An 11,968-nucleotide genomic window follows, 5' to 3' on the forward strand; every position below is an offset into this window, starting at 1 on the left:
CCTGGTGACTTTGATTTATCATGTAATATATAAAAAAGGTGAGGGAAAATGAAAGTGCGAATTATGAGCAAAAACATAAATGAACAAGTGAACTTTATTCAAAAATACATACAAAAGGATTCTCAGACAACCCCAAACTCATTTAAAAGCTACAGTTTTCAGTCTGGATCATTCTCCATTCTCTGCAGGGCTCCCTTGATGGTTGTCATCATTGTCTGACTTCTCATCATCTATGAAAGGCAGAAAAAAGAAAAACTATTTAAGTTTCAGGTTTGTTGTAGGCGTCAGCCACTACTGAGGAAAGTACTCACTCTCAAGTGTATGTTGTAGTTCCTGAATGGTAGTGAGAAGCACATGAAACTGCTTCTTCCTCAGCTCCAACTAAGTGAAAAAAAGAGGTATTATTAGAAAAACACAAAAATGTAACACAACTGAAACACCCAATATTAGAGGTGTTGACTGCGTTTGGTTTTACCTTTGCATCCACATTCTCCTTGATGTGAGACAGTTGCTGAAGTTCTTTGTCAAGAGCCTCCAATTGCCTAAAAGCATACAAAGTAAAATTGAATGCACAAATATGTTTATCACAAAATCCCTTAATTGATATTTGGCTTGACGCTTACTTGAGGGTTTCATGCCTGTCGGGATGTTGCTGGATTACCTTTGCTAAAGCGTCATATTCTGGAAAAGAGAAAACATGTGGCTTTTTAAAACAAAAATATTGTAAAAGCTGAGAAGAAAAAATGAACAATCAGTAAACCTTTTGAAAATAAATTACATATCCTTACCTTGACGATTTTTTCGTATCCTCTTTGCTCTCTGAATATCTTTTTTACATTCTGCGATCTTTTCATGTGCAGATGTGATGTTTTGTTCTGCAATAGAGACAAGTCGATTATAGAAATTAGAAGTTTTAAACAGCAGTGTATTTTTTTTAAAGCAGGATTTTTTTAAACAAAACAAAAAAAACATGAATCCCTACCTATATTAGCATAAATCGTCTCGTAGTTCTCCATTTCTCGAAGATTCATGTCATAAACCATCAAAGTCTTCCCCATAGAAAACTCACACTGGGCCAGAGTGCCCAACATCCTCTGGTACTGCGTAAACCTGCAAACAAATACAGGTCGGTTTAACACAGATTTTGAAACTTAATTATTTGGCAGATGATATTTAATTACATGGCACATTTCATTATATGAATGAATGAATGAGTTTTATTTTTGTGTCATGTCCAAAGACCCATGCCTGCTTACAGGATTATAAGACACCAGAAACAGAAAATCATCAATATACAATATCACACTCACTTAATTGGGAACTACACAATGTACACCAGAAAAACAAAATAAATAAATCAAATTAAAAAATAAATAAAATAAAAATATTTCTTTCTCCCCAACAAAACCAGAATGGATATTTTCACATATATGTTACTTTTCTTCGTTTATCCCACGCTTTCTCTAAATAGTCAGCAAGTGCAAATACTTTATAATCAAAAATCCATTTGAGCCTTTCAGCATCACTTATCCACATCAAATCCAAATTCTTACACCTATCAAATAATTTCTGACGCAACACATGATACAGAGGACAATAAAATACAAAATGGAACTCATTTTCAATATCATTAATATCACAGTAAGGACAAATCCGCTCTTCTTCTGGGACCCCCGATAACGTCCTGTCTCAAGGTGCAGAGGCAAGATTCCAGAACGGATTTGGGCACATAGTGATCGTTGTCTTTTAGATAACGAGGCACAAACATACTTTTCACAGCTATAACAACTTTTTAATCACACTAAATATTCTTAATTTCGGTTTATACAATATGTCCTGTGACCATTTGATCTGATATACCGTAATTTCGCGACCATAAGGCGCCCTTTTTTTTTTTTTTTTTTTTTTTTTTTTAAAATGTGCCGGTCGCCTTATGAAACGGTGCGCCATATCTATGCTTTGGGTGAAGCCCGGGGGGAGCTGCGGACGTGAAGGAGACCATCCACAGACAAGGGGGAAGGGGGGGTGTGTGAAGCACCCGTGGTCTGCGGACGTGAATGACACCAGCCACAGACGTTAAAGGGGGAAGGTGGGGGGTGTGAAGCACCCATGGTTTGCGGACGTGATTGAGGGGGAAGGGGGGGTGTATAAAGGGACAGGTATGTGCTTCACGCAGAACATTGTTGTCTCCAACCGCTGGATGTCGGTGTGAACCGGCCGTTCAAGGTGAGGCTGCGGGCGGCGTGGGAGAGATGGATGACTGAGGGGGAGCACAGCTTCACCAAGAGCGGACGGCAGCGGCGGGCCAGTTATGCCACAGTTTCCACGTGGATTGTTGATGCGTGGGCTAATATATCTGCTGGGACTGTTGTTCGGGCGTTTGCAAAAGCCGGCATTTCAGAGGGGCCGCAGGACACAGAAAGTGACTCTGAAAGCGAGGAATATGGGACTGGCGCAGCTGAATTAGCAGCACTGTTTAATGCAGATACAGAAGATGAAGAGTTTGAAGGATTTGCTTGATGTGTACGGTAAAGTGAAATAAAGTACAATCAAAATAAGTTTTGCTCCCGCTTTATTTTTTAAATAAGCACACGTGCGTGTGTGTTCTGTGTTCTGCAGCGCGTGTGACGCGCACTGCTGCAACCCGACTTCCAGGTTCCCAAAGCGGGATCAGATCAAATTCTCCTGGTTCCCACCCGCTTTAGGAGCAGGGATTTCAGGGGTCTGTCCCAGGTCGGACCAACTTCACCCTGCGAGATTTTCAGGCAAATCTGTCGGTTTGATCTCCGGTAGATGCGGAGGATGCGCTCAGGAGCCGCCAGGCTCCCGCCGCGGGTTTGCCGGGCCAGGGCGCACCATCCCCGGGGCAGATCCGGCCGAAATGCCGCTGGTCTTTCCCCGGGAGCCCTTGCTCACATACAGGTGGATGGCTTCGGTGTCGGCCGGTCCGAACAGGTCACATTCCCGGTTAAAGCCGCTGTGACGCGCGCTGCTGCAACCCGACTTCCAGGTTCCCGAAGCTGGATCAGATCAAATTCTCCTGGTTCCCACCCGCTTTAGGAGCAGGGATTTCAGGGGTCTGTCCCAGGTCGGACCAACTTCACCCTGCGAGATTTTCAGGCAAATCTGTCGGTTTGATCTCCGGTAACCAAGATGCAGAGGATGCGCTCAGGAGCCGCCAGGCTCCCGCCGCGGGTTTGCCGGGCCAGGGCGCACCATCCCCGGGGCAGATCCGGCCGAAAGGCCGCTGGTCTTTCCCCGGGAGCCCTTGCTCACATACAGGTGGGTGGCTTCGGTCCCAGCCGGTCCGAACAGGTCACATTCCCGGTTAAAGCCGCTGTGACGCGCGCTGCTCCACCCCGCTGGGGAGAGACGGGCTCTGCGCGGTGGAGGATCCGCACAACGGGGTATGAAAAGTTTATTTACTGTTGTGCAGAAAGTGTCTGACACCGAGGAAATTCGGACTGGCGCAGCTGAATTAGCGGAGCTCTTTAATGCAGAAACAGAGGTTTTGCTCCCGCTCTATTTTTTAAATAAGCGCTTGTGTGCTTGTGTGTGCGTTCTGCATGTGTGTGCGTTCTGCAGCGGGTGCGTGTGTCTTCCGGCCGGCGTGTTTTGCGGCACGCGTGTGTGCAGCTCTGCTCTGTAGACTGCGCCTTTTGGGTCGGTGCGCCATATGTATGTTTTAAATCTAAAAATGACACACAAAAATGAGGGTGCGCCTTTCCACACGGTGCGCCGAATGGTCGCGAAATTACGGTACATTAAACAAGGATTCTTCTTATAAGTAAATGCACTGTCCCTCTCAGGGAAAGACAGCAGAGAGGCGGAGGACGCGTGTCCCAGGCTGGACGCCGTAAAGGCTGATTTATGGTATTGATGTTCATATTGATAGCCTCCTAAAAAAGCTCAGACCAAAGTTAGGTTTTTATTTTCGTGCAAAAAAAAATGTTTTCCCTTTGCTGCTAGAAAATGATTGGTACAAAGTACCTTTTTGTCAGTATTAGACTATGGTGATGTAATTTACATGCATGCATCTTCATTTCTTTTGAAAAAACTGGATGTAGTCTATCATGCTGCCTTGCGGTTTGTAACTGGTTCAAGTGCACGTACAAATCATTGTAATTTGTATCAAATGGTTGAATGGACTTCACTGAGTCTAAGGAGAAAAACACATATGTTAATATTTATTGCAAAAGCATTACTGGGTAAACTACCGCTGTACATATCCAATGTATTAAAATATTACTCTAGTAGCGATAACACTAGATCAGAGAAAATTCTCCTCGTGGTCCCAAGCACTCGAACAGAGTTGGTAAATCGCCTTTTCCTTTTATGCACCGCAAGCTTGGAAAGAGCTACAACACATACTCAACCTTAAATATTTACCCTCTCTTAAAATGTTAAAACATATGTTAAAATCAGTTTTCACAGAACAATGTCATTGTTTTTATTCAAGTGTCATTCTTTGTCATGAATTCTTTTTAGCTTTCTGATCCTTGTATGTTTTATGTTTGTTTGTTTCTTGTTTTGATATGTTTTTATTTTTTTGTAAAGTTACTTGTCCTTGTATGTATTTTCTTTTATATGAAACTGAATTAATTTTTCTGCTGCCATCTTGACCAGGACTCCCTGGCAGAAGAGATATTGTATCTCGATGGGACTTTCCTGGATAAATAAAGGATAAATAAAAAAATATAAACAAAATAAGGTTTGAACACTGAAGATTTTGGCAAGGGCAATCATTCAACCTCACTTTGATTATGGAGTTCATGTCTGGTACCGTGACGCCACTAATGGCGCTTTTGCATTAGGATCACCTTAGCTCGGTTCTACCCGTTTTGCGCTTTCGCACTAGGGCTGAGACGGGTAGAGGCGCTCCAAACCGATACTTTTTTCTGTAACCATTTCAGTGAGGTTCTGAAAGCGGGCTGAGAAGGGACTATTTCTGACGTCACCACCTCCTCGCCACCGATTGGTCGGGGGGCGGGGACGTCACCACCCTCCGCGCCTTTGATTGGTCGGGGGGCGGGGCCGTCAAACGTTTGAATCAGGAAGCGGGAGTCATAATACATCCATGGAGTCAGCGCGAGGGGACTCGCGGCTCGCGGCGATTTTATTATACAGCGCAAAACGTCTGTTTGGTGATCCAACTCTGAAGTGCAGATGTTCATAAACCTGGTGGCTGTCGAGAAAAAATTAAAAAAGGGATGTAGACGGGCTGTTTTACTCTCAGCCGCTCCCGGCTCCAGCTGATTCATCAGCGCCGTCATGAACAAAGCGGTTGCGCAATCGAGTACGTCACAGCAGCTTCACCCAAACCTGCCCGCTTCTCCCCTGGCAGTGCGAAAACACATGTGTGGTACCGTGTAAAGCCGCGCCGAGCCGTGCCGGGCTGAGCCGATACTAGTGGAAAAGTGCCATAAGGCTCTGAAAACCAAGCTCCAGACAGCTCAAAACAAACTGATAAAGCTTCTGCTCAATCTTCCATCTCGGGCTCACCTTACAGCAAACCATATGCTCAGCGTGGGATGGCTCCTGGTAGCCAACAGAGTACAGTTTCTTGCATTGATTTTGGTGTACAAGATACATCACTCCTCCAAAATACCCTTGTACTTGTCTAAATACTTTCAAAATGTAAAAGATGTTCACCACCATAACACTAGAGGCAGCTCCACAAATCACGTTCAGCCCAGGGTAAACTCCAAGAAAGGTTCATATTCGTTTGCATCCTATTCTACCAACATGTGGAATTCCTTACCGACAGCCATAAAAGAGAGCAAATCCCTAATCTCCTTCAAGTCTGCCCTAAAAAGCCACCTACAGGAGGCTGCTACTCGTAACTGGGAATAATCAAAGGGTGCGTCCCAATACTCCCCCTCGCCCTCCTTTTCTTCCCTAACCCTAACTTTTGCGCGTTCCCGTGAAGGTAGTGGTGTCCCAATTCCTCTTTTCACCTAGGGGGAGGGGGCATAACGAGGGCTAGGGGCTGAGAATAGCCCCTTCAAATCGAGGGATTTCAGATGCTGACTTGGCGAGCGAGGGGGTATGAAAAAAAGAGGCTCTGCGTCGATTTGACTCGCCGACCGAAGGCAAACAGGCAGACTGGTCTCAGAGAAATAGAGAGAAATAATCCTGTGACTCGTCAGATTTGTTTTGGATGTTTCTGATATAATAGTCTTCAGAAACCACAAAGTAATCCAGCTGTTATCTGGGTAATTTACACACTTTCAGATAAAGTTGCGGAAGATCACGCCAGAATAAAGGGATTTATGGTTCCGCGTTACACCAACGCAGATCCTACGGCGGAGGTTACGCAACCTACGCCGTAGGCTCTGCGTCGATTTAACGCGGACCCAAGCTCCGGACCCGGCAGACAGAAATCTCTAAATTTCGGAGCAAATTTCTTAACAGGCGTAGCTACAACTGTTAGATTTAATCTATTAAACCAACATATTCCTAAATGATTTATTTCAGCCGGCGTGATTCTCAACAGAGCTGCGTCCCGGGAGAGAGTGTCTCTCCCGGGGCTGACGGAGCAGCCTGACCCAGCGATCACGTCTCTTCTCGGGCTGTGAGATGAGGCTGCTCCCCGGGGCCGGCGGCTCTTCTCATCTCCGAAAACATCGGGTCAAATTTCTTAACAGGCGTTATTTGGATAAACTGAGCCCCGGTTGCGGATCTTAAGGTTACCATTATACCTGAAAAATATTAAAACTTAATAAAGTGCCATATTAACAGCGCTACAGCTGAAATTAAAACAGCTTTTGGCTCTCAGCTTCCTGATCAGGGAAGGGATGAAAACGAGGGGTAGGGGGAGAATTGGGACAGGCACCTGGGCCAAGTGCCCTAGATCTCAAGTGCCCTAAAATCTCCCCCTTCTTTTTTAGGGCTTAGGGAAGAAAAGAAGTGCGAGTGGAGAAAAGAAGGGCGAGTGAAGGAGAATTGAGATTGGCCCAAAGCCTCTACTGCACATCCCGCTGTTCCTTCTGATTATTGCTTCTTGTTTTTTTTTCTGCTTTTGTTTTGTATTACCTAGTTTAGTCTCATCCCCTTTTTAGTCTCTCTCGGTGCCAAATAACAGTAATTCCCCCCTTTTCTTTTTTTTTTTTTTTTTTTACAATCTTCCCTACAAAGTACTGCTTCTTACCTGTATGTCATTCAATGTTATACGAGTTAAAAAAAAGGTCTCCAATGTAAACAAGTGTAATGCTTTCTTGGAATAATGCCTTTTAGTTGACTTTGTATCAGCGAATCTGTACTGTCATGAAACTGTACCTGATCCTATGCAATTCTTCTAATACATTCTTCAATCAATCAATCAATCAATCAATCAATCAATCAATCAATCAATCAATCCGCGTTACACCGACGCAGACCTACGGCGTAGGCTCTGCGTCGGTGTAACGCGGGACCATGAATCACCGTAAACTCACCCTTCCTCGGGCGTCCAGGGCGAGTTGCACCATTTGGTGGAACTCTTGAGCAGGAGATTGATTCGTCGGTCATCTCCAGCTCCATCGCCGTCGATAAGAAGACGTTTCCGTATGACTTCATCTATGATACAGAGGAAACAGGCAAATGAACAGCTTGAACCAGACACGCCGCGTTAACCTGCTAGCCACGGAGCTAACCCATGAATGGCTAACAGGGCGAATAACAGGGCGAATAACAGGGCTGGTCTCCGAAAAACGACCTTGTCCTTCATTACACAAACAAATAGATGCTAATACTTTACAATCTCAGAAGTTGGCTACTTTAAAACCAGAGTTTAAATCCATAAATCGAACAGTTACCGTCTGTGACTGCCCCCATATTGCCGCTGTGCGTGTTGTTGTTATTCTTTTTACTTCCGGTGGACTGTGGCGGTTTAGCGCGTCAGCGCCGCCTGCTGGTGTGGAGCCGCTATTGCACCTTTGACCTTCGCCGTACACACGCTGCTGAATCTGGACGAGAACGAGCTCATTCCAAACAGCAGCATTACAGTGGCATTCCCGGACCCTGCACATTGCTCTGCTAATACCAAATTAAGTAAATTGTGGCTGGGTTTTTCATTCATTTCATTTTCATTTTATTCTTTATTTCATTCAAAAAATAAAACAAACAATTCAATACAAATACAAATGTTCATAAATTGTGAATGAAAAGGGAGCAGAAAGAAGAAGAAAGGGAGCAGAAAGAAGAAGAAGATTGTATTTATTTTATTATTTTATTGGTTTTATTGATTTAGGTATGTGTTGTTGACTTTATTAAATTATACTTATTCTGTAGCCTACATTCATTTGAGATTACACAATGTTCCAAAGTCTTAATGAAATGTCTCTGACATGGTTTTGTGTTTTTGACTTGAACTCTAGGATCAAATGTATTCTTTTTTTGGGTGAAGAAACTGTTTAAATGTGTATTTATCGGACTGCAGCAGGTTGGAACTTCCTATGTAAGTCACAGTCCATGCATCTGTGTGAAGCAAATCACTTCTATGTAAGAAATATTAAAACCACTGCCAAAACCAAAGCAAATCTATTTGGTCAGTTCTTTTTAAGTTTATAATACCAGATATATTATATTTAATATGCCCATTTCTGAAACCTGTATACTACCCCATTAGCAAAAAAGAAAGAAATAAAGGAAATGGTTTTACTCAATAAAAAATAAAAAAAATAATAAAATAAATGAGAGTAGAAATATTATTGCACATGTCAGGGTTTGAAGGGTTAAATAAGCTAGTCATTGCAAGATTTAAGATACGTCTTTTTTTCCTGAACTGTGCATTCAAACTTGATTTTGTGGGTGATATTCAGTTTGATCATCTCCTTCTTCTATATTATTCACAGAAATGAAAAATGAATGTACAGAGAAAAATCATTTTAATATGTAACAGAAAAAAAACTGATACATTTCTGCATATATGAAGATATAATGGACAAAGCAATATCAGGATTTTATGAACATTATGTATCAAACCTAATTAGATACTATAGGTTGAAATTCCTGTTTTTACCAGTACCTAGCTAGTTATATTATGATGTAACATTTATTATCATACCCCTTTTCAGACAATTTGCATCAATCAATTTCATACCGGAATGTATACAAATTCTAATTATGTACAAATGTATATATGAATGTATATTGTGATGATGAGCTAATACTGGTGAATATGTATATGTTGTTTGGGATTGTTCTTTTGTAAATACTGTTTACCAATCACTTTTGTGGTAGTTGTCTGAAATAAATTGATTGATTGATTGATTGATTGATTGATTGATTGATTGATTGATTGATTGATTGATTGATTGATTGATTCATTCATTGATTCATTCATTCATTCATTCATTAATTCATTCATGTAACATACATAAAGTAAAGCCATTTGTGTGCTTGCTTTAATCTTTGAAAACTGGCATTCTTTCAATATTATCTATTTAAAAAGTTCATTGGATGGATTACATTTAGTCAAAGACTGTGAGGTCAACTCAGTCCAACATATCGTTCAGAAATATTCTAACATAAAATATTGATTATTTAAAAATGTAATGATAGTTGAATGTTTTAAATACGCTCGAGTAAACGTGAATGAATGATGAATGAATTAAGGATGAATGAATGTAAGCTTTATTCCGAACATGAGAAAACATAAAAACAACACACAAGTCAAAATAGTCAAAACAACAAAAAAAATAAAACAATGTTACCATGTCGGAAAAGGAGTAGAAAGAAGCATGTGCTTATTTAATCCTACCCCTTCTCCATTCTCAGTAATTAACAATCCTAATTTGATTTCAAACATGAATTTCTGATTGTGTAAATGTTTGTACTATCTTTCATATCATTACTGGACCTAGTGTTAGTCACTGTCCCTGTGCTGCGTTTACGGTCCTCGTTATGGTCCTGACGGTGTCTGTCTTCACTTCACACCACAGACAATAAAACCAGTACTCGAGTTGTAAAAAAAACAATCAGGGGGGATGGTGGATTGTATCATATGGGGACAGATAATTTGTGCTGATTACAAATAATATAATATATTACAAATAATAGCAGTGACCAAAACACCTGCAGAAATACTGCAGGAATGACATAGCAGCAGTTAAATGCAGCCTTCTGTAAGCTTTAAATATCCACTGGGCTTACATCAAATACATCAAAACACAACAATAAAAAATAGTTTTCTGAACTTATCAATATGACTTTGTCCTTCACAGGATAAGTAAAATGGATCACTGCAAAAACTCACAATGTTAACAAGAATATTTGTCTTATTTCTAGTTAAAATCTCATTTTAGTAAAAGAAAATCTCATTACACTTAAAACAAGAGACTCATCACTGGAAAAAACAACAATTTTTACCTGTTTCAAGTAGATTTTCCCTGGAAATAAGTAGAAAAATCTGCCAGTGCAACAAGATTTTTTTGCTTGTAAAAAGAAGATAAATCTTAATAATAATAATAATAATAATAATAATAATAATAATAATAATAATAATAATAATAATAATAATAATAATAATAATAATAATAATAATAATAAACTTTATTTATATAGCACCTTTCAGACGAAAGTCGCAGCTCAAGGTGCTTTACAGTAACAGTACCAATAAGAAACAACAAACACAAATATTTAAGTGCAGTGATATAAAACATAACCCTCACAAAATTCAGTTCCAATTTCCTCCACAGAACAACTACTAAGATAGGATAATGTAAAAAGGAATATAAAAATTGAATATATGAATATAAAAAGGTAAAAATGTTGCACGAGTCGTAGGCATATGAAAAATAAAAAGATAAAAATATCAACAAATAAGAGTACAAAATAAAAATGATCATATAAAAACATTTAAAAATATAAAAATAATGGAAACAGTAAAAATCAATGATATATACGGTCTTGTCCCACTGGCAGATTTTCCTACTTATTTCAAGTGAAAATTTACCTGAAACAGGTGAAATTTGTCACATTTTTCTGGTGTTATTTTTCTGGTGATGACTCTAAATGTTGAAATAGCAGTAAAACCACATTCATGATGAAATGACATAAGGGATGGAAAGGGGGGATGGCAGTTTTACAGGGGGAGGATTTTGACCATTTTTATTTCAGGGGGGGATGCCATCCCCCCTCATCCACCCTCAACTCCAGTACTGAATAAAACCATCCTCAGCCCAACATCAGGGATGGATTCCGCGCCCCCGTGTGTTTGTTTGTTTTCGCTGACGTGCACCCGCGGGCTCGGCGCGTGCCCGCGCAATGACGTCGCCTACCCAGAATGCAGTCTGGTAAACAGACATGGCCGCGCCAGGTGGAGACCTCCTCACAGGCTGAGCTCGGCACCCGCTTCTTCCCCGCCGTCTTCTGTCTCGCTCGCCCCGAGCATCGCAGCGATACCTCGCCCCGGTGTCACAGTGGGACCCAGAGCGCCCGGAGCCACGGTGAGAGTGCCGTTGGCGGCGGACTTGTGCGGTGTTGTCAGTGTTTTTCCCCCGCGGACGCTCGTCATGGCTGGTGGGGCTAGCAGGCTAGCGCTAGCGCTGCACGGTGACAGTCCGCTGTCCCCACCATGGTCCCCACACACAAGCACCGGGCTCTGCAGCGGGGCTGAGCTCCTGTTTCAGTATATAAGTTACATGAGGGACCATGGGCTCGCCAGCCTGTAGTGAGGGTGTAATCCAGGAGTTGTAGAGGAGGACGGGGCTGAACCAGCGGCTTAGAGGTGTTGACTGCGTTTGGTTTTACCTTTGCATCCACATTCTCCTTGATGTGAGACAGTTGCTGAAGTTCTTTGTCAAGAGACTCCAATTGCCCAAAAGCATACAAAGTAAAATTGAATGCACAAATATGTCTTGCTTCTTTTTTTATTTTATTTATTTGTATCACACTGACCTTTCTTGTGCATACAGCTAATTTCAGTTATTGACTCTTTATCGACCTGGTAACTTTGATTTATCATGTAATATTTAAAAAAGGTGAG

At 41.5% G+C, this 11,968-nt stretch overlaps 2 protein-coding genes across 2 annotated transcripts in view; one reads left to right on the forward strand and one right to left on the reverse strand.

The window, feature by feature from the left end:
- Positions 1 to 76: 76 nt before the first annotated feature.
- On the reverse strand, positions 77 to 7,851 carry LOC133449515 (THO complex subunit 7 homolog). The gene is made up of 8 exons (XM_061728675.1): positions 7,797 to 7,851; positions 7,437 to 7,557; positions 983 to 1,110; positions 789 to 875; positions 624 to 681; positions 476 to 542; positions 312 to 381; positions 77 to 230 (listed from the first exon to the last, which is right to left on the reverse strand). Exons 1-8 carry the CDS (start codon positions 7,813 to 7,815, stop codon positions 169 to 171), a joined length of 612 nt encoding a protein of 203 aa, XP_061584659.1. The 5' UTR covers positions 7,816 to 7,851; the 3' UTR covers positions 77 to 168.
- Positions 7,852 to 11,287: 3,436 nt separating this feature from the next.
- Positions 11,288 to 11,968, forward strand: part of LOC133448889 (ataxin-7) — a 44,356-nt gene continuing 43,675 nt past the window's right edge. The window contains 1 exon segment of the mRNA XM_061727844.1: positions 11,288 to 11,429. The gene's annotated coding sequence lies outside the window, so the exon portion shown is untranslated.

This window comes from Cololabis saira, chromosome 8 (assembly GCF_033807715.1).
Source record: "Cololabis saira isolate AMF1-May2022 chromosome 8, fColSai1.1, whole genome shotgun sequence".
In the NCBI taxonomy this organism is placed as follows: Eukaryota; Metazoa; Chordata; class Actinopteri; order Beloniformes; family Belonidae; genus Cololabis; species Cololabis saira.